Source organism: Cupressus sempervirens, chromosome 8, assembly GCF_028749045.1.
Source record: "Cupressus sempervirens isolate cs-2001-9-10 chromosome 8, ASM2874904v1, whole genome shotgun sequence".
NCBI classification, from domain to species: Eukaryota; Viridiplantae; Streptophyta; class Pinopsida; order Cupressales; family Cupressaceae; genus Cupressus; species Cupressus sempervirens.
In genome coordinates this window covers 389,398,469-389,422,697 of record NC_143125.1, presented here as the reverse complement: position 1 = coordinate 389,422,697, position 24,229 = coordinate 389,398,469, and the positions used below count along the sequence as shown (strand labels likewise).

General features: G+C 35.9%; 1 protein-coding gene across 3 annotated transcripts in view; it reads right to left on the bottom strand.

Annotated features, from left to right (window-relative positions):
• Positions 1 to 24,229, bottom strand: part of LOC149542924 (alpha-(1,6)-fucosyltransferase) — a 119,596-nt gene that overhangs the window by 60,442 nt on the left and 34,925 nt on the right. For all 3 annotated transcript variants that reach the window (XM_089797838.1, XM_089797839.1, XM_089797840.1), the window contains exons 3-5: positions 7,437 to 7,686; positions 6,861 to 7,026; positions 6,589 to 6,691 (exon numbers count right to left, since the gene is read on the bottom strand). In XM_089797838.1, coding sequence (XP_089653964.1) covers positions 6,589 to 6,691; positions 6,861 to 7,026; positions 7,437 to 7,686 — 519 coding nt within the window. The remainder of the gene's footprint in view (positions 1 to 6,588; positions 6,692 to 6,860; positions 7,027 to 7,436; positions 7,687 to 24,229) is intronic.

Here is a 24,229-nt window from a genome sequence, read left to right as displayed (position 1 = left end):
ATGGCCAAACCCTCTTCTTGGCATTTTCTTGTTTTGTTCATTGAGTGAGATTGGCTCGGCAGATCATCGTGAGGTCGATCTCATTGGATTTGTAGCAGGAAAATCTTGCTATACTGAATGAGCGCATTCGGCGGGTCCGTTATTTTATGGCATCATTTCCCATTTTAGCCATTTTGGCTATGAGGTAGGGCCTTCTCATTTTTATGGACTCTATATTTTAGCTTTTGTTTCTTGTTGCTAAATGTTAGGGAGTGGAGAACTAGTGTTCCCCTCTGTTTTTATGCAATTCCATCACCCGATTGGATTGGTGTGAGTATTTGATGTTTTCAACATGTGGGTTTGGGGGTTTTCCTGCTGTTATGTTGTTGGATTTCCATGAAGTGTTTGGATCCCTAATTTTATTTGAGAAGTGTGATGTTGGGTGGATTTAGACCAATGGGTTCTAATTTCGTCATTTTATTTGATGTTTCAATTTTGGGTCTTTTATTCTTGCCTCGCTTTGCATGCCGCCCATATTTTGTTGGGATTTTGGCATTATCTTCTTGGATTACAGAAATGGATCGGATTCCATGTTTCCTTGCATGTTATGCTTTTACTTCGTGGACATCGAGATTCAAGTTGAATCCACACTCCCGGATTTAGGTCGGTTGAGTGAGTTCATAATACTTGGTGTTTTGTTGCCTCTTGGGATTCATGTCGAATCTATACACATGGGTATAGGTCGGTTGAGTGAGGTTGTTATAATTATATCATTTTTTGCATTTCTCATATCCAACCCTTGTATTGGTATTATGTGATTACATTCGTGAAGTTGGTTATGCCCACACACGAGCACATACACATGCGTATGACGAGATCTTGCGAGACCCAAACTCCCGGATATAGTTCAGTTGAGGGATTGTTCATTTGGGAGTTGGGTTGGGAACTTGCATTGCCTACGGGCGCTCATCATGTGATGATCATGGGTATGTAGGGTAGGCAACGGTGTGGCTTCTCTCGTGTACCATGGCCCGAAAGTGGCCGACAAGTAATGTAAAGAGGCAAGTGATAACCAAATTAATAAATGGGTAATAAAACTTAATGATAAGATTAGAGAACACTTGTATTGAAGCCCCTGTATCGGGTCCAAGGGTGTGTGCCTATATGGTAGGCCTATATCAGGTCCGATGGCATAGTGTGTGGCCTCCCTAGGGAGTTGATTTACCGCACAAGGTGCATAGCCTCCTGTTGGAATTGATGTTACCACACCGGGTATGTGGCCTCCTAAGGGAACTGATTTAAAATACTAGTTTAGCTTGGGCTTTCCGATGCCAAGCGACTTACACTCCACTTGAGTCCCTCCATAGTTATCCTTAGTGGGTCTGACCAGTGATCTAATGTACTGCATTGTCTTCGTGATCACATAGATGTTGGTATCATGTTCTTGATTGGCATTTGTGTTAGCCATGGGTGATTGTCTTATGTGATTGTGGTCGGGTCATTATCTCCATGAGCAAGGTGGGTGTGGGCCTATGGGTACCATATGGTTGGGATGCGTAACTACCTATCCACTATTGGGGACTGGTGTACAGAGACAGCTTGTTAGTAAACAAATTTGTCCTTCAAAAAGAAATACACAATATGACTCAAAACGTCCAAACCGAAGAACAAAAGCTACTAACAATTGGATGAGTTATCATTGATTGAGAGGTACAACAGCCTCCTAGAAAGATTTATAATGAATCAAATAATTGGTCATGTCTTTTACCAAAAGACACAAAGGCTTCTTAACATTCACTCATCACTATGAGACGAATGCGATTATCAAGGTTACGAACTGGGAGATGAAAGAAAAACTAGAAAATAGCCATAAGACTATCTACGAAGTCTTTCACACCACAGAAGAAGTTAAAGGAATAGCATAATATGTTATACAAATTGCAAATTTATCAGCGAACTGACTTATAAATATACTCATACTTGACATGATATCACAGGACTGTATTCAAGAATCAAAAAGAAACAATCACATGATCAGTTTCAATCAGAAAAATAAATGTTCGGACCTTAGGATCCGACATACAAATATTCACCTTTATTCCAAGAAAACACAACAAAACAACTATAAAATCATTATGCCCCTGTTCATACAATTGAGCTGTAGAAAACAAATCCCCCTATATTCTCTCCATCTTCCTCTGTTATAATACTAAGAAAATGCTTCCTCTCCTATAGCCATATGATTGTCCAGAGTAAAAAGAAGAACCTCGGCTATGTATTTCTTTCTAAAATATGTAAGGTCTTCCCAACCATTGCTAAGCTATCATAACTGACTCTTGAAAATGCCTTTACATCTCAATATCCACCTTTTTATGCTATCCCTTCACTATTCATTAGATTTTCTCTATTCACCATTACATTAAGGTTGTGAGAGAAATAACCAAGATTCTTATCTATTAACAAGATGAGTGTATGTATATTGAGATAAGTGGCATCTAATTTATAAACCACGGATTCTGCACTTGTTACTCACTTTCTCACCCAAGTATTTGTTTGTGCCCCAAAGAGAAGTCCAAAGTGATGATTTGGCCACCGGTTCTGACTGCGCAACTGGATGAATACAACTCTTTTTGAAAAACTATTTTTAACAAAAACCAACTCAAAAGGAATATGTTTATGATCTGGATACTGACTCGTGCCCTTCATGTATTGTTACTAAGATGTATTGGGCATACACAATTTATAAAGATTTCCCAATGTATTCTCTATGTTCAACTATAGAGTAAGGGTTATTATACAATAGAAAAACTTCTCTGTGAGAAGAGTATGTTGTAGTCAGTGCTTTGACTCGAAGGAAGGGATTGGGTCCCTCTACTAATTATTAGTTTTCCACATGGTCAAGGAGAGTGAAGGATACCGACTTGGTCAAATTAGCATGCCGCCTTCATTTGGAGTTTCTTACATTTCCATGTTGGCACATTATCAAGCATCTCGTATTCTTCCTTGAAGCAGGGCAAACTGGATTTGAAACACTCGGTTCTCACTTTTTAGCTACATTGGCATTCGATCAAATAGTTGGTGTACATTCTCCATATGAGCTTGGCATCATTGTTTGGGCATAACCACCTAAGATGTATGTTGTGATATGCAAGAACAATGTGGGATGTCTAGGGCTATACATCTTCATCAATCCTATTAATAACCCAAAGAAATTGGAGAATTCAAAGGTATGTGAGGATTTAGATTTAATTTGGAGTTCCTCACAACACCGGCGGTGGTTCCTATGTTTCACCATCACCGTGTTCTTTTCCACTCGAGCACAACTTGGTGAGGATTGCCTGAAGTTATATGTGTTTGTCGAGAAGAGATGCCCTTTAGATGAAACCTTGTGGTATTGCCTCTGATACCATTAACGCACTATGGACCAAACTACTCTGTTATGGGCATGAGAGAGATCAAGCTATTGCATTTGGGATTGCATCTAATTCATATGCAAATGCCCTACAGTATAATTACCATGGCCTTCCTGATCTTTGAACTCAGGCAATTCATGGTTTCCCTTTTTCTTCACCTCAACCCTCATCCTACAAAGCTTGACTTGAATGCAAGAACAAATTATTATGGATTAAGGCACCCAACTGACTGTGTATGGCTCACAATGCTTATTGTGTCATAAAGATGAAATGTCACCCAAACTTGTGAAGCTCTTCACCATGCTCCAATAGGCTTTTCATCAAACATTTCACAACCCTCATATTTGATCAAGCTCGAGCATTTTGATTCCACATCAATGATAATCTATTGCACCTGTATATACACATTAGATTTTGGAATTACCATATTATCCATCTCACTAATTGAGTTTTTATGTAGAATAGTTTTTAGATACGTGTCATGGAACATACGTCTATCATTGCAAGTGTCAAGTTGCGAATATGGCTTGGTTTGATGAAGACATGCTAGCAATAGGCCCGAACACACTTCAGCTGATGATGAATTCTAGGTGATTCAAAGGTTCACACATCGGCTTTAGGTAGGTAGTTTATTCATTTTTTATGATTTTCAAAGTAGAATGAAATTTATTATTTCTCATATAATCATCGGGATTCTTGCTTGGGTATCACCACCCATTTCCTTTTAGTGGCTTATATTGCCTAGATTTTACCATCATCCCCAATGATGATTACCATCTAGTTAACCTTTCTACATTGATTGATCATGTTGATGGCATTCGAGAAGCATTCCATTCAAAGTTCTTTGCACCTTCAAAACCCTTGTGAAAAACACCTTCAAACTTACCAACATAATCCACTAAACTCAATCTTCAAAAATGAGTCTTTGCATCTGAATCAAAGATCCATGATTTTAAACTTAAACCTTGAATTTGAACTTGTACCTCTGAACTTGGACTCTAAACCTTTGAACTGGACCACCTAAATCTACATGCTGAGATTTTGAATTGAAATTTGAATTTGAACTCCAAACCATGCATTTGAACTCTCAAACTTTGAACTATGAAGCTGAACTCTGAACTTGAATTGAAACCAACTTTGGATCTTCTCTTTAAATTTGTGAAACTTGAACTTTGAAACTTGAGGTTCAATTTCAAGTTCAACATGATCCTGGAACACTACCTAAGTTTCACAAAAACATCATTAGCAATAAAATTAGCAACATATGGAAATGATCTCATAGGTTTCCTTCCATGGGGCTTTGTGTCAAAATTTTAAATTTTAAATTTTATAAATTTTTAATGGTGCATGGACAAATTTACCAATACCTGCAACCCATTGCCATCAAAATTTATCACAAGTACTTTAATCTTAAGATTTTAATTTGTAAATTCTTGTTGATGAATATTCAGAACTCTTAACTCTCTAGTTTCAAAATTGTAAATCTTGATAGGTTGCTATTTCATCATCATCTGAGAGGGAACTAGAGCACATTCTCCATCCACTCAATAAAATGCAACCGACTAAACTCCAAGAAGGCATATAACTTGGTCTTCGTGCATTCAAACTTGAGGCTCACAACACACAAAGATAATACACACAAAAAAGGGTAGGCAAAACATTGGGATGATGAATCAGAGTCTATGGAATTGGAAACCCACTTTGATGTACTTGCAATTGATGATGGTGATCGCAAGATACTTAGAGATATTGAAGCTGAACCCAAGGTTGGCCCTGAGGCTGGTAGTAGTGATGCTAGTGGCACTATTTGTGTTTCTAATCTGCCAAATCATAATGGTGATGATTCATTTGATAATTTTTTATGATATTTGATCCCATATAACTAATTAGTCATGTTGGCATTATTGTTTTTGAACTGAAACATTGATACGGTGGTGTATTTTGACATTTTGGTATGTCATTCGAACTAATAGTTAATATATGTGGTGGTGTATTTTGCTAAGTTGCTTTGATATTAGTATAGTAGTGTATGTATTTATTTGCTGCAGCATAACTTTACATATATATAATTTGTTTATTAAAAAAATTTAAAATAAAAATAAAAACTTATACAAACAAACCCAAAAAGAACCCAACTCCAAACAAGAATCTGAATAGGTAACTTAGCTCAATATCTATACATTAAACAGGTGGTTAGTCCTTTCCATTTTCTAACCCAAATTTCTCATTGTATGTATTTCAATCTCTCAACACTAATATTACTCATTACATTCCCAAATTCATTAGATGCAATATTTATAAGGTAAACCCTAGACTTAACCAAAATAACAGAACAGACAATAGAAAAAATTAGACCAACTATACTCTAATAATTGTCAAGAACATAGCAAATTTTTCAATTGAAATAAGTTAATAAGTAGATATAGGTGAAACTTCCCGTCTGAGAGTATTTTTGGCATGCTATCAAATCATTACAAGTCACAGAAAAACATGTTGAAATAAATTTTATGACTTACTTTAGATATTGATGGACAGACAAATTTCTCTCTAATTAATATTCAAGAACTTGCTCATGTAATAGTTATTTATCACAAAGTAAATGTTTGTCATTTGCAAAAATGACATTAATGGTTTCCTTTAAATTAAACTAAGGTTGTCAAACACCTATACAAGATATTTTCAACATTTCCGAATAAAACTGCCTAATATTTGCTTGAATTGGATCTCACAGAAAATAAAAGAAGAGAGAACATTACCACAGATGTCCCCTGTATGTGAGCTAATTTATATACAAGTCTGATCTCGTTTCAGCTTTGAAAAGATAATAACCAATAAGCATTACTTCTTCTGCATACAATTTAATCTAAGATTCTAGGACTAGTAAATGAGCAATAGCATACAGGAGAAACCAATAGCTGAAATGATGTTACAGTTTATAAAGAGAATCATCTATATAGGTTAAACCTTGAAAAAATCTGGTTTGACAGGGGAAAATTTGAAACAAAATGAAAAAGCATGAAAATTCTAAGGCAAATGAAATTTTCAGGAATGAATGTTATACATAATGAATTTTACACATAAGAAGCATTCAGTTTCAGAGCTTATCCTCAACAGCCTCCAAATTTATGAAAATTGTGCTTTTAACAAATTACACTTGTTATTTTCTTTTTCAAATCAATTCCCATTACTCACATACCTGAGCTCGCCACCATCTCCTATCTCTAGCTCGATGATGCTTAAGCAATCTGCTTTGTATCTCAGTTGTTGGTTGCATTCTCTCCCAAGGTTTACCCCACTTCCTGTATATTTTTATTAACCAAAGATTAGAAGGAAAAATATTTTCTCTTAAGATTATGTCTAAGCACAGTCTTCACAGCATCCTCGTAGCTTGACATTGCAAAAGCAAATACTATACTACATACACTCAACTCTTGATCACGAGACTAAAATACGAAATTCCATATTCACCTAGGTATCTTCCCAACCCAGATTTCCTTTGTAGAATAATTTTGCTTGGTCGTTATGAGGCCTTGCTCCCACGCCTCTGCTTGTGAGGCCAACTCTAATGCACGTTTCCTACACTCAGCTGATGTTTCAGGTAAAAAGTAACATGACCATTGTGAATGGACAGAACCTGGCAATAGAGAGACAGGATGGATAATTGATTATGAAGAAACAGAGAAATACAAAATACTTGTTACACCTACATGATTGTATACTGTATGGAAACCATCTTAGGGCCTGGATGTAGAAGCAAAATAACAGACAAATTTTGGACAACCAAACAACAAAAGCTCTAAGTGTTCATCCAAATCATGAAAAAGAACAAAAAAAAGAAATATAAAATCAACCATGCATTTATAATTATAGACTCCAGTATTCTCATGCATGAAAAGGATATACAGCTGGACTTCAAACTTTAAGCATGGCATTGAATTTCAGAGATCAGACCTTATTTATAGGCCTGTCTATTTCAAGTGATCAGTAGGATGAGAAGAGTGTGTGTGTGTCATGTGTAACTACACATCAGAAGAAAAAAAGTACCTGCACAGCCCTCATGGTCAGCTCGATTGAAATAATTAGTAACCAAAATCCTCTTCTGGTTAACAGCAAGAGCAAGCATTCCTGCCATACCAGCTATCTGCGCACCAATCCCAAATCCTGGGTTGCTTTCCCAGTCAGTTAAAAGAAACCTTAAATGAGGATCTCGGCAGTCACTTGGATGCTGTTGCAGCCATAAATCCTGCTGCACATGCTTGGTCATTGGTAGATTATCCTCATCTGCCCCTTCAACCTAAGGTTATTACATGTTACCAGGAGTCAGTCATGTTTAAGATGAATAAAAAAGCTTCATCTACAATATCATATTTTTGAGGATTAAACAAGTTGATGTATACAATTAAAGGCCTATGATAACCTTCTCTTAATCATAAATTGAGTAAACTTTTTCCTTTGGCACTATCAGTATGCCCAATAATAGGAATTTGAGGAAGGATTTAATTCTAAATAAAAGCAATAGTGTCAAGCCATAGAAGCTTTGCCCAAAAAAATTAAATAAATTGGCAGACACAAACTGAAAAACAAGATAATCTGACTTCAAAACATAATTGGGAATTAAATTTAAACAAAGTAACTAATGAATTTTTTGGATTATTTCAATAAACTTACCATTGACTCATCCTACACCTATGATCCTAATGTCTAATCCAGGAAATACATAGAAATCCATTATTGATCCATTAATGTTAAAGTTGATTAGACTTTTTGCAGATTGGAATATATATATCTTTCAATTTTCTTGAACAATAATCTTAGTAACAATTTGTTTCCTTTGCAGATTATAATCAGAATGAAGGTAATTATTATTTTGATTAGATCTTGGTGATGTGTACTTAGCCATTTAAGCTTACCAATCTGTGCTTCTAGGTATATGGAGTTTGCATCAATGCATATGGACTTCACTCTTTGACCATTTCTTCCCAATGTCATAGATCTTGACTCTTCTTCAATGGCAATTCTTTTCAGAGGTATGAAAATATGTATGGCAATATAAGATATAAAAATGTAAAAGAGTCAATACTTGAACATTGCATTGAATTGGAACATCGAACATCAAACATAAATAGTCGAATCTGCAAATAGTCAACATTGGGATGTCCCCCATCCTCGGTGGAGATGGCGGAATCTGGTGGTTCCGCTGGGGACGAGGGGATGGAGTCCCCAAGTCCTCGGTGCCTTAAGTCTCTAAGACGTGGGGCAAAGAGGGGGCGGGGGGCATCCACGTGTTACAATGTTATTTTCCAATATTGATATAAATCTGAACCAAGAATGGTAAGTTCTGACTATTGCAAGGTCACCAAGAGATGAGGCGACTTGGAGGTCTTTAGTACTGGTACTGGTACCAGTACAACAATTTGTAAAAAATAGGAGAGGGGCTTGGAGACGGCAAATTTTCTTTTAATAGTTTAAAGAGTCTAATACTATATACAAAATAGTAATACAGTAAAAATAAAAGACTTAAAGTAAATAATAATACTAATGTCACATTAATGTAGAGTCAAATATTTCAAAACTCACGTAACACATTACCATATCTCATAGTCATACTTGTTTTCCGAATATTGCATATGATCATCACCAACTCCCTTGTATGACAAAATAACTTTATTCAACATATATATCTATGTGGACTGGTCATGGCGGGTGCATTTGGAGACTTAATACTATTTTCATGCTCCACATTATCAGCAGATCACTTTTCTTCTTTATATTTGTATGGACTTCCTTTACTGCATAATTTCTTATGTCCACATCATTCGCCAATGTCATTTTACTCGCTTTCCTATGTTCCCTTTATCTTCTTATTTGAATTTCATCACTATCACTATATTTCCACCTATCGTCGATGACTATGATAGTCGGGTCACCTCTAAGTTTCTCAAACACTGAATTACATCTGGCTTTCACTGTATTTTAATTTGATGAATATAAATTATTCAAATTCCTTATCATTCTAGCAAATCTTTGTAGTTGAAGGGACTCCATGTCCCATCTTTCACAAAAATCATCTTCATTAGATTTTGATGACTAAAAAAGTTGAAAGAGAAGTTGACTACATAATTATATGCATGAAGCAGACAAAACTGACAATTTGCACCATCCTCCAGTGTAATCAGCTTTATTTTAGATTGATGGAGATATATTCCTTCAATGGTAGAAATGCCAATCACTGTACTAGAATCCGCTTATTAGTTTTTTGTAAATCAACAGTTCATAACATCCTTAAAGTCTACAAGAGAATTGAAATTCGTATTGTCCATCAGACTCTGAAAGCATTTATTTGTTTGTGAAATGGCAGGACATCAATATTTAAGGATCTGTGTTCTTTCTTAAATGATGATGATGTTCTCTGATTTTGATCTGAACATTTTTCCACATTATCTGTCCCACTGCCATGGTTGAAATGTTCTTTGATTTTCTTACATTTGCAAACCTAGTTCTGATACCATGTTGATTTTCATGGATCACTGCAAATGTAGTTGTATTGCCTTCTCGGTATATACCTTCCAAAGACAACGATCATATATTTATATAGAGAAAGAATCAAGAAAATAAACATGTCCCATAAAGAGAAAGAATAAAGAAAATAGACATGTCCCTTTATGGGACATGTCTATTCATTAACATAATGATAATTATAATAGTTAATTACAAGGTTGCATGGGTACTCGTACCCACCAAGTACCCACGTACCCAAGTACCGGGTACACGTATCCCACGTACCGGGTACTTGGTGGAGAGCATCATAGCTAAGGACCTTGACTAAGATTCTGATTTTTCTTTTGGTTTTTTATTTTTGTATTAGCTTGTTGTTTATCAAACTTAATTCAATACCAAATCAGTTTGAATCTTTGATACTCATTAACAATAAACTTTATCACTGTTCAAGTCATAAGTTTATCATTTTCAATATGTCATTGTTATATGACTTAGGATCCTCTTGTTCATGTTTAAAGTCTGCCTTCTTTGTTATGCATCTAAGCATTTATCATGTATTATTATTTCAAACATGTAGCAAATCTGAAACTGAAAACAATACATTACATTTGAAAACTTTATCACTGTTCTTGTTTTGAAAAACCATTGTCATGACTCATAATTTCAGATTTTTTATAAATATAAAGGTATAATTTTTAAATAAGTTTGACATACCTAAGTACCTCCGTCCCCTATTATGAAAAATACTTTAAACATTAAACATTCAGCAATAGCATATATATATATATATATATATATATATATATATATATATATATATATATTTCAAATTTCTTGTTTTGAATGCTCAATGTCATGACTCATGACATATATTTTGATTTTTATATTTTCTATAAAATATTAATTATATAGAAAAATAGGCATACACACATACCCCCGTCCCCTATTTTGAAAAATATGAGTACCCGTACCCGTTCCCGTTCCCATACCCACGTACCCGTGCAACCTTGGTTATATATAAATATATATATATATATATATATATGAATCATTGTATAAATTTCTCTAATGATTATATATAAATATATATAATCAATATACATATATATATTATATCTCATACATATACATATATATCTGCACTTTAGTCTCATAGTTTATCCAAATGAAGCTACCAAACATCAACTGCTCTGTCCTCTTCTTTTAAGCACAATCTGGTGATTCTTCGCATTCCCCTTCCTATCTTTTGTCTTCTTTTGTCACCTTGTAATTGTCTTTTAAATATTAAAAATGACATTTAACATTTTGTATTGATTCCAATAAAGCCACTTTTAATATTTTATGAAGTTGGCTTTTTAATTTTTTAATGTCCCTGAAAAAGGGACATTACAATGTACCCTAAAAAATTATCTAAAACAACTCAAAACACTAAGGAGTCAAACTACTCAATAGGAATGACAAAAAAATGACTATATTTAATGAGTCTATCCATAATAACATAATTCTAACTCTTACTACCCTGAACCTTAGGAAGAACTGAGATCAGATTCATGTTGATAATCGCCACTTTTGTTGTGATCAATCTTGACTACAAATTTTGCCATACCAAAAATTGTCAAAATTAGGCTAAGGCATGAATGATAGACAACATTTTTTATCATATATAAAGAAGCTACATCCCACATCTTTTACATTCCAACTTTCAAAGGCAATGGGGTGCCCTTTTTACTAACAGAACCTATTCCTTCCCCTACTGCATCACATTCAAGGACAACTGGAATAGAAAAGTCCAAAACAAAAAATACTAGGCAAGAATGATTACTTCCTTGAAGTTTTATAAAGTGGCTTGGGTTGTTCAAACCATTTCAAAGCTCCTTTGTTAGTTCAATCAACAAAATAGAAGGTTTTGAAAAACCTTTCGTAAATCGACTATATTAACCACTAAGTCCCTGAAAATCTCTCAATTGTGTAAAAACAGGTGGGTGGTGGCAAGTCTCTTATTCCTTAAATCTTCTCTTGATATATTTGTACACTCTTTGAGCAAATATATGTCCCAAATAAAATAAAAATTATACCAAAATTACACTTGAAGTGTTCACAAAAAGGGTTTGCTGCTCAAGAATTCTGAATAGTGCATGCAAATGTTTTAAATGTTCATCCTATGGTTTTTCTTAACACCAAACTATGCATTCTCATAGTATCATCTATTTTTTAACCATCAGTACTAAAGCGGTAAAAGGCCTATAACTAGAAACAACTCGATTGTTTTTTTATTTCCCCTTTGAATGATCTCAAATAGCAATACGGGTAGTCTTAAAAAGTTTCGGACCTAATCAAGCTCTGTGATTAGTTGAAACCCTCTATATGGAGGCAATCCTAGAGTTAAACATCTAATAGTGTACCATGCTTGTCTAAACTAGCTCGCTTATCAACAAGGTAAGACCTCTTGCCATCGAATTACTGACATATCCCAAACAAAGAATTGAGTTTCCCACTCCATTGTTCCCTCACAAAAAGCTCTCTCCATTCTCCTAATTGAGGTTGATGTGAGAGCATAATGGCATACCACAAAGAACATCATCTTTAATTTCATGTTGGAATTTCAGCTCCATGGTTTTGTAATTGTGAGATTTCTGTAAAATAATAGAACCATTATATTCCTAAAACCAAATTTATTTCTCCTATTCCAACTACATATTGTCAATAATTTTAGGTGTACCGAATGTATTCTCTGAGTCTTTGACCCTCCTAATGCATGATATAGTGTATCAATCTTCCAAGGTAACATTGAGTATCTAAAAGTCTTTTATTAGTAGTCTCCTTCGTTTTGTCAGGCTCTCATCAATAAAATTGAGGGTTACCCCACTACCAATCAATACTCTCACCTTATGTCCTTTGAACACTACATTAACTATAAATTTGTGATACCCGAATGAGCCTGAGAGTACAACTAAGCCACTACTAATACAGTCTACTCTCCTTCAATCACTTTTGCTTCTACTTCTTTAATGCAGCTCTTCTTACTTATGGAAGACACTTGTGACCTAGATCCCAAAGGCTCTTTGCATGAGAAGAAAATTTTCTTCCTTGTGAGTTCATTCCTTGACTCCATTTAATTAGTAGTTATTGGAAATTCTTTATTTTGATAACCTTGCTGAAATGGTTTCTTTGTTACCCAATTGTGGTTGTTGGGTGTCCATAATTATCTGATTACACTGCTGAAATGGTTTTGTTTGCTGTGATAAGGAACTGATCTAGATCGCCCATAGGGTACTGATCTCTTCTGTCTTGCACGATGGAATCTAGCTTTGAGGCTCAAATCCAAGACATTTTCAATAGCTTTCCATAATGAAGTGGGGTTGAAAGCTTTCACTAAGCCTCTAATATCCCTAACTAGATATTTGCCTCAAATCTCTTGATGAAATCTCAGAAATTTAAAACAATAAATTTCATGCAATGCAATTCAAATTTAACCAGCAAAACCCATAAAATATCCAGATAAAATAAAGTCTCTGAAATGAATATTGCTATTAATCTCCAGCAGAAATGCATTTCAGAAATTATATTGCATTTAATTTCTTCAACAAAACATCACATATTCCAAATGTAGTTACAAATATACAGCAGGATTGGATATCAGAAATGAGAACCTTAAGTGTTAGTGAAATAAGATTTGTAACTTGTAATAGCACTTGTGAAATTTTATGTGTTTTCCAAGTTACTCTTTGAATGAGTATATATGTGATATAAAGAGGCATGCCTCTTGAAGAGACATGTCTCTTTAATATATTAACTTACATTAGTTATAACACAATTAATATATCCTTAACATATTATAATGGTTATATATATATATATATATATATATATATATATATATATATATATATATATATATATATATATATATATCACTCTTAATATAAGTTAATTATAATATTTGTCATATATTATATCTCATATATATAATATAATTTATCCGACAGAATTATAACATTAACACTCCCTCTTAATGAAGAAAGATAAAACACATCGATATTACACCATAGGTAATATTTCAAAAATAGTACATATAGGAAATCTTTGATCAGAAGATTTCTAGAATATGATATCATGTAAGTATTGGCCTATCAGAATATCAATATATGATATTCACCAATTGCTATTTGATATCATATTTGGTAACATGAGCATTGGCCTATCAAAATATCAATCAAATGATATTCACCAAATACTTTGAGTAATGGCCTATCAGAACATCAACTAAATGATATCCACCAAGTACTCAATGTGGTAGTGGCCTATCAGAATATCAAGGCAAGATATACACCAAATACCGAAAATATATCTATAAAAGCAACTTGTAGATAATCAAATTAATGATATCAACTGCCTAGTTGTTGATTTATAAGATAAAGCCTTTACATGAATCAATTTCGCAAAAATGAATCATGCTACAAGTTATTGTAAGGACGTCACTTTACAACAACTTCTCCTAATACAAGTGATAATCATTTAGAAGTCGTCACTTCTTCATGATGTACACAGGGGATAGACTCATACATGTATGACATCAAAATTTCGCATGAAGTCACCATGAATACTGTCATGTGGTGTTGTCACAACATTCACCATAAAACACATCAAAGAATAAGGTTTCTCCCTCTTAGTTTGATATCAGCTTTTCTGACCTCTTAGCACAAGGTTCTTTTCGATGAAGTATCAAACTTCCTCTAAATCTGTTATCATCCTTCTAACCTCTTGGTAGCAAGTCATGTCATGCTTCCCTAGTTCAGTGGGTATCCTGATAGCACAAAGCCTTCCAGTCTACATACATGAGACTTTATCTCATGAATCATAGTCTTTTAGCTATTATTGTTTCTGACTAGTGTTGAATCCATCAACAAGGTCTACTCCTTCTGAACCAATATCATCAAAAATCTGATTTAAGCAATTTGTTTTCTGCTCCCTCTCTTTCTCCAAGGTTGCCTCTAATGAATTGTCAAACTCCCTCTCATAATTTCAATCAACAAGGATATTTGCTTCAAGAAACTCACATTATCCAACCCAATTATCAGATGATTCGTGACTCCTAAATCACAGCTTCTTTGAAGTTACTATCATAAGATTGGGTCTGCACAATATTTGGTAGCATGCCTAACGTACCAATTTTATTTTCTTGCAAGAACATCCTCAGAGACAAAAGAAAAAAAATCAAGACAAATAGCTCTTTATAGTAATTATAGAAATACAAAACAAGAGAGAGACTACAAAGAGTAGATACATGCAATACCCTAGGATAATAAATACTTATCTACAAATATAAGTTGCTCCAATGAAGGTCCATATGCATCAGATCAGGAAATGCCTCCTTGTAAGAATAAAACAATTTGAGTATGTCTTTTCTGCTCCCATATAAGAATGGTTCAAATGGGAATAGAACATTGATTATCATTCCCCCTTACAATGTTGGATTCCCACTCTTATATTATTGAACATATAAGTATGCCAACAATGTTGCATATATATGGACATACAACCTATCTCTTTGTAACTCAAGCCACATTGGTATGGCTTTCACAATATGTCCCATGCCCATGTATCAAATAATGCTTGTTTACCACCATTTCTGAGAAAGAAAATCATTATTAATATGCACACCATCTAGACATCAATGTTGTTCCACCAAATACATGAAATCTTTCTTATTCAGATCTCTCAGTGTTTTTCCGCTGCAGCTTTGACGGTTACCAAGACACTCTCTACGCTCATTCTCTTCACCAATTTTACAGAGAATGTGAGATTTACGACATAGTAGATTTTATCTTTGGCAACATAGCGGCAGTTCTACAGAGCTGCAAAATAATGGCGAGGAAACCGTTGGAGAAGTAGATCATTACAATCACAGCCCATGGAAGATAGGATCCCAACGAGTACACTGGATTTTCTATCCATGATTGCACTGTCACCAATGCCCCTGACTATGTTCCCGTGCCAACTTATCTGGGAAGGCCATGGAAAGAGTACTCTCGAACTGTACTCATGCAAAGTTATTTGGACGGCATCATTGAGCCATAGGGTTGGGCGCCACGGAATTCATCAGACTTCGCAATAAACACTCTCTACTATGGGGAATACATGAACTATGGACTAGGCACAGGCCATGCCGAGCGCGTTAATTGGTCTGGATACAACTTCCTCAGCACTTCAGCGACCAATGAATTTACGGTTGCTAGGTTCATCGAGGGCAACAAGTGGCTTCCAATTCAAAGTAGAGTCCTTGTAACCAATAGGCATCCTCCTTAGTTCAACATATCTGGACATATCAAGCAGTCCTTCTACTCAATGAAGGGTCTTGACAGCGTAGAAGCAAAAAGTTTCCTGTGCAAAGAAGTTTTAGAGAATGCCAAAGCAATCTTCAGCCCAAAGGTGAATATCGATCGTTTGATGAGCATGTGTAAAGGTCTCCCACTGGCTCTAAGAATGGCTGCCTCTTACTTGCACCAAAATGATGACCACTACTCGGCCTGTGAACATTTGCTTCAACACATGAAAAATAGCCTAGCGACCGAGATCATTATCTGCTTCAGCGTAGTTGATTTCATATTTGATAGATTGGAAGAGGTTTATAAAGAGGCCTTCTTAGACATTGCCATTTTCTTCAACGATTGGGAATGTCACAAGTTGGTTTATATTTTCTCTGACCTACGGCTCAGTGTGCTGGAAGAGGCGAGACTCGTAGTGATCACTCTTGAAGGTAAAGTGCTCGTCCACGGTGTGGTTAGAGAATGGGCAATAATATTATCAGGAAAAGCTAGAATTTCAGATAGGAAATAGTTGAAGGATGCTCTCCAGCGTGAATTTGTAATACTCATTTCTTTGATTTGTGGAATGTTTTAATTTCTAAAATAAGCTGGGCTTTGTACAATTTCAAGCTCTTCTTCAATGTCAAGGCACAATTCTCCCTAAATGGAACCTGCTCTAATACCATGTTAATGAAATAAGATTTGTAACTTGTAATAGCACTTGTGAAATTTTATGTGTTTTCCAAGTTACTCTTTGAATGAGTATAAATGTGATATAACGAGGCATGCCTCTTGAAGAGACATGTCTCTTTAATATATTAACTTACATTAGTTATAGTTATAACACAATTAATATATCCTTAACATATTATAATGGTTATATATATATATATATATATATATATATATATATTTTATAATATTTGTCATATATTATATCTCATATATATAATATGATTTATCCGGCAGAATTATAACATTAACATGAAGCAATATGTGGAACACTTGCACAATGTCTCCAACCGACAATGGGTTTCCGTCCACCATTTCTAAGCTCCAAGGTTTTTTTCCTTGTACCTACTAAATGATGAAGCTTTCCTAGACTCTCCAAGAGAGAAAATGAAATCCAAAATCATAATGTAGCAAATGAGCCCTCTTTCCTCTTTGAAGCCCAACCTGGTGACTCTTTACATTTCTCTCTCTATTTCTTTATTTCCTTTTTAAAATAATACTTTCTCCCACTTAAGAAAATAAAGTGCTCTGAGATAATAAAGTGGCATTAACAATATAAACTTATGTTTTAAGGTCACTTTATCAATATACCATTCAAATCTTGAGTTATTAAAATCACTAATTAGACGAACTCAGATAAGCATGTAAGATGGCTTGATGGAAAGGTCTTGATGAGATGCTCCTAGTCAAATACTAAAATACCAAGAATGTTGAGCATGTTGACTTACTAAAAATAGTAAGTGCCTGTAAACTGCACTTAAACAGCCCTGATTGGCCAACAACTGAAACTGCCTATGCCAAATATCGATTTGATCCTTGAGAAATCCCAATTAGCCCTCAAGACCAAGGCAAAACGAGCTAATGGTGCCACGCATTTAAGTGGCCTAGAAAAGGGGACATGACAAAGCCTCTAAGGGGTTCAGCTAAGCCTTCAATAAGCAATACCACAAGGCTTCATCTTGATACATCAAGCACAATAACTCAAAGCTTCCAAAAATCAACATGTCCATCAATTGTATAGGATTGTCCACGTTGAGCTTATTCACCAAAATGAATTTCTAAATCAACTATAATATCTCCATTAACTTGGTGCTAAACTCACTATAAGTGTGTATGTGATTGTGTCCTAGCGTGATCAGCCAATGATACCACAGGTCATGTACTACACCTTCCATGTAAATGAAGGGTGGTCAATTATATGGCTTCATCCTCCATTATAGGTGCCAAGATTGGAAAGTATCCATTTTTTGTCCACAAAAATATCGTGTACACTTACTAAATCAATTTTCTCAATGAAGAGGGAATCAATTTTCTCAATGCCTATTGGAGATTCCTTTGATTTGTTTGTTGCCTTATTTCAGCTCTCCCACCACCCCAATTTTTCTTCAGACCCACAAAATAAGTGAGTGATAAGATAAGATAAGATAAGATAATAATATTAATGTCCAACAAAAAACCACAAAAGTTTATGGGACTGAGCATACAAATAGAAGAGCTAGTAGAACTAGGATCACCAAATGGTGACAGAAAAGAAACAAAACAAAACAAGATACAAAACCAAGAAACCCAATGTAAGGACTAAGAATCCTTCCTTTGTACAAAGTAGTCAATCACAGAAGGATATAACCGTGGACGATACAAAATGATAGATCGCCGCCGAGACCCACTGGAGGAGTGTCGCTACCTAGAAAGATTGGTACAATGTTTGACCGATCTGGAAGGAGTGATGCTGGAAGGCCTTTTCACGCCCTGTGACTAAGACAAGGGGGAGAAAAAGGCGGTGATGAGCTGGTCTGAAGTGTGGTCCTGAGAAATGGCTGACTAAAGGGTATGCTCACGAAGCTAGGCGACCTCCTGAAGATAAAGTGCAAGCCACCGCTGATCAACATAGCTGAAGAACTTAGAAAGAGAGAAACAATCTCTAAAAACAATAAAATCTCCCTCTAATCTCCTAGTAGATAGGGAAATGAACTAAGAAATGGGTCTCAGTCTCAACCTCTGCCAAAGTACACAATCAACGAACCCAAACCTCTCTGTCCAAATGGTGATCAATCCGGACCCAAAGATGATGAGAACCAACTCTGAAGGAGCCCAAAGAGAATCGAAGGGCATGATACCAACGCCGATATAGATAAGCAGGACGCACAAGAATACCATTTTGAATCTCAAGAAAATGCTCTACATAAAATGCCATCTTAGGGCGTAATCCACCAGGAGGATTACACCAAGTAGTGATAATGTATTGCCTGTAGATATCCTGTCTAACATACTTATTCAACTCCTGACGAGAGGGGAGGAGATGAGCAAGAGCATGCAACGAGAACTAGCATGGAGGGAGATGATCAATGTCAATCCCGATTGAACCCAATAGAGATGGCTAGGGCATACCAACAGCAAGATCTAGTGTTAGTGTCAGATCTCATAATCTGAACAGAAGAACAGTAAGCCAGATGAGAGTATCTATAACGGTCAATATCAAAATCCATGAAACCACGAAGTTGATGGAGAAACCAAATCAAGTCAAAAATGGTCATAGGCATGAAAGGTTGAGCTCCAAACTCAGCTAGGACAATGCTGTGAGGGGTAAGTTTGTGACATCTAATGATGTGCCGTAAAAACATCTGAACACACTCAATAGAGACCCAATCTGAAGCAAGAAGAGAAGGCCCCCAAACTACCGAGCCATAAAGAATGGTTGGTCTAACCAAGGAGTCCAAGAGGGACAACTTGGAAAAAATGTCCTGAAAGTGATGTCTGAAACACTGTCTCTCAATCATGGCCAAAGATCCCAGATATCGTCACCCTAATTTTAGTTGGTAAAGCCTAGATCCTTCACAACCAATTGTCTTGTCATTTGCTATGGATATTGAGCTTTTGGCTCAACAATTGCTTCCTATCTATGGATGAGAATGGGCTGGAAAAGTATTACAACATAACCAACAACTACCCTTCGAGTCTGTTGATGGATATTTATCCCTACTGAATTACCTTCAAAATTATATGGCCCCACTATATTGTTATTCTACATGGTAGGGACAAGTAGTGCCAACAGGTCAACTAACCATTCCTATCCTTGAATAAATCTAATCAAATAGGCACCATAAGTGTCACTATTAGTATGACCCTTTGCTTCTCCTTTTCTGGAAAGTTTTGTGCCTTACTACTTATAATAATTTGTGTTTGATCCGAATCTTCCCTCATTTCCCTTCAGTAATATCTCAGTTCTCTCTCACTTCTATAAATAAAATCAATTTTCAATTTTTTAAATGTTTTCCCCAATATTGCCAAGATAATTGCTCTAATATTACTATATAGACCCTTTTCAAATATTTCAAAAAAAATTATACAGAAACATTTTTTCTCATCTTTTTTCATTTGCAAATTTAAATAAATAAATGCTAATAGTGAAAAAAATGTTCACATGATATTTGTTTAAAGGTGTTAGTTTAGGAAAATTTTCTAAGATTCAAATGACATTAGAACTTGGCATAAGATGGATTACTAATTTTGATATTTTTAGACTCTTCTAAATTTATCATCATCCTTGCCACATCAATCACTAAATAGTATTACAGGTGGTGGCTAATGTAATAAGCCCAACTAGTTATAACTTCAACAAACACCAAATTCTTTTATAATTCAATTGTTTGACATTTCATCAAACACTTTGCAAGCAAGCTTTGATACCACTGTAATGAGCCTTGCTGGCTCTCAAACAATTTGTGATGAAGAATTGATTCTTGTTTTTTGTTTTTGATGTTTTGCAATTTTAGATACAACAATATAGCAGCAAAATAGAAGATATTGCAATGAAAATTTGAACTCAAATATTTGAAGGTCACATAGGGAATATACAGCTGAAAATTCCAGATTTTAATACCAATTTAGATACTGAGTATTTTCACAAAATATCAACAACCTAGTTGATAAAATATCCCCTATTATCTAAATCAACAATACCCAGAAAAATTAGAAATTACAGTCCACGAACTCACATGTAGACATGCTTTGAAAACCCTTTGAAATGAAGACTAGCAACAACAAAAGAATTCTCCAATAAACAAATACAACTGCAAAAATGTTGCTCCCAGAGTGCAGATAGAAAATAATGCCAAACAACAGATATAAACGATGTCCAACCAACTCCAAATTAACCAGCACACAATTTGATATAACAATTCCAGTGAATGCCTTCACAAATTCCAATACAATCTCCAATAGCAAGAAAAATTAAACTTCTCCTTAGCAACAGTTAATTCAACAGGAGAAAAAGGCAACTGTATACCTTAGCCCAATTGCAAATGCAATCCTTAAAATGAAAACTCAGAATTAAATCTACAATACTTCAGCTATAGATCCCAAACCCTTATACTTCAGCAAGGGCACAAAATTTCAAAACTTCAGAAGTGTCACAAAGACAACAAGAGAAAAAATATATTCAATTGAATGCTTTACTCATCAAATGGGCTCATATTTATAATCTCCAAATAGCACAAAGTTTCCCAAATGAACTTCACTTAAAAAGCTTCCCACATACAACATTAAAATATAATAAAGAGATTATAAATTAATTTATTAATTGCTTTTGACTCTGAAAATGACCTTTTTCTACCATAACTTAAAATTTTGACACGTGAGGCCATTGTTTCTTGTTCCCATGATTTAAAACTTTTCATCCCGATTCCAACGAGCTATGATACTAAGATGAAAAACAAAAAACACCAACAAAAATAGCAACTTCAACGTATTTAGATGAATAATAATAATTCACTCGTCTTGCGAAAACAACTAAAGAAGCATCAAAATCAAAATTTGAAAACACCAAAGTGATCCTGATAAAGAGAGATGATGAATGAACCTGACGAGGTGACTTACTATAAATAGATGCTCCCTCCAAGATTCTTGGAGCTCAAACTAGAAGCCCGAAATAAAAATTGAGAGCATCCTCCAACTCCTCTAACTCAACAGAGCTCATCGGAACCAACAAAATGACTTACTATAAATAGTAAGTACCTCAAATGGAGCCAAACACACCATAGGTTGTTGGAAAGCCTATAACCACACAACTGAGACCCTCAAATCCCACTGTCAGCTCACGAGGGTTGCAATGGTGAACTGACCTGGCCAACTGCAGGAACCTGCTAAAAATGGGGACATTACAGGCCTCCCTTCCTAAGATTGCTTGTCCCCAAGCAATCCCAGAGCAAAATGAACATCACAATCCACCTAGATCCCAAAGGTAAAACTATGTACTATTCCTCCTATGTACAAGCAAATCCTGTAGCACCAACACCCAAATAATGCACACCAACATCAGAATCATCTGAAAACTAACCCGGGGCACTAATGAAGGCAACAACCCATCAGAACTCAACCCAACTGAAATACCAACTCTGTCAATGCCTAAGTCTCCATCAAACTGGTACTCACACCCAACTGCACTGCGGAGATGGTAACAACCATAGGTACCTAAAACACTACTACCAACTCCAACCTCTACCAAACTGTCTTGGGTGTGTAGATACTGCAAGGGGTCTAATTTGTAGCTATCAATCCCATCTGCAGAAGATGGTGCTCACCCATCCCATAGCGGATGGTATGAAACTGGAGCCAACCCACACAAATGCGAAACCAAATCCTTTATCTGTAGGTCAAAATAAAAGTGATGAGCACTCCTCATAGTGTAATGTCGATAAAAACTCTCAATCTCTATCAAGGGCTCATCAATATCAATCTACAAATTAGAAGGTGGCTCCAATCTTTGACTCTGAACTACTGGTCGGGTAGGATCCTAGGCAATCCTCTCAGCAAACCCAACCTCAAAATCCCTGTGGGGAAGCATGGTAGACAAAGTCTCTATAATCTTTCCCGCCAACCTTCGAATAGCATGAGAGCCTTGGATGAGAGTACCCTTAGACACTCTATATGAATCCTCCCACACATCTAAAGTCTCCAAAAGATACTCCATGAAAGATTGTACAGTAGAAATTATGTGGAAGCATCAACCTGTTCCCCATGACCAACAGCTGATCCCTCTGCAAATGTGGCACTGCCAACTGTCGAATGGTACCAGCTATATGGAATGAAGAAATACATTCGCTTTCGACAAAAGGACGAAAATCACCATGACAGCTCGTCTCCACCAACGCTCTCACCTCCTCTGGACCTACTGCACCCATATGTTGGACGAATGTGTCAGCCACATTATCATGTTCATCATCCCCAACTGTAGAAACAAACTCACTACCAACCACAATATGCAGCTGAATTGGATCTAGGGCTAGTGTGGTCCGAACATGCTCCAACTCCACGGTCACCTCATCCAATCGAGACTGTGACTCTTGAAGAGCCAACTGAGTACACTAAACAAGCTCTTGGGTGAGCTCAACCACATCCTCTTTCTCTAACAATGTCTCATAACAGGTGCTACCCCACTCCAGAAGGTAATCCCTATCAGCAACTAGCTACGAATAGTTATGCTTCAAGATCTTGACACCCTCTCAAAGCCCATGAACCTCTACTAGAGAAAGATTACTATCACCGTGCTCATCAGACATAGGAGCACCCCAACCAGATGTAGCTAGCATCTGACGGATCGCATCATAATGCTCAAAAGTCGAAGAGATGTCACTTTCATTCACCTTCAACTGACTGGTCACATGATGCCTCTGTAACCCTTGCCTCCTATGCAAGCCTTCTGTCTCACTAACTGCACTGTGATAGGAAACCAAATCAAAACTACCCACCACAAGATTACTCACTGCATGTGAGTTATTGACCTTGCACAACTCTACATCCAAGATACAACTACTATGTACCTCAATCAACTCATCTGAAAAAATGGAAGCCCTCGCAATATCAATATCCCCGCATGTCTCAGCTTCCACCTCAAAAGATAGATCCTATAAACATTGATCCTAGGACCCATCCAAAACCTCCTCGGAGTCATCAGTTGATACTTGGCAAGGGATATCATACCCGATGCAGCTCATAGCATCATCAAATGGATCATTTGGTGTGTCCATACTATCTGTATCCACATCTCCTGACTTCGTTGTAACACCCATATCACCAACATTGCAGTTAGGTGACTCCATACATGCCTCAGTCCCACTTAAAGAAGCAATTGCCTCCTGTACTGGAGCAACACTTTGATATCTGACATATAAGTCTCCAATAACAACTCCCTCCTTCGGAGAGTCTGAATAGTCAGTGACAACTACATCATCAACTGCCTCTGAACTAACCATAGCGACTACTTTGGGAGCCTCAACTTGTTGAAGCTCAGTGTTGCTATCCACC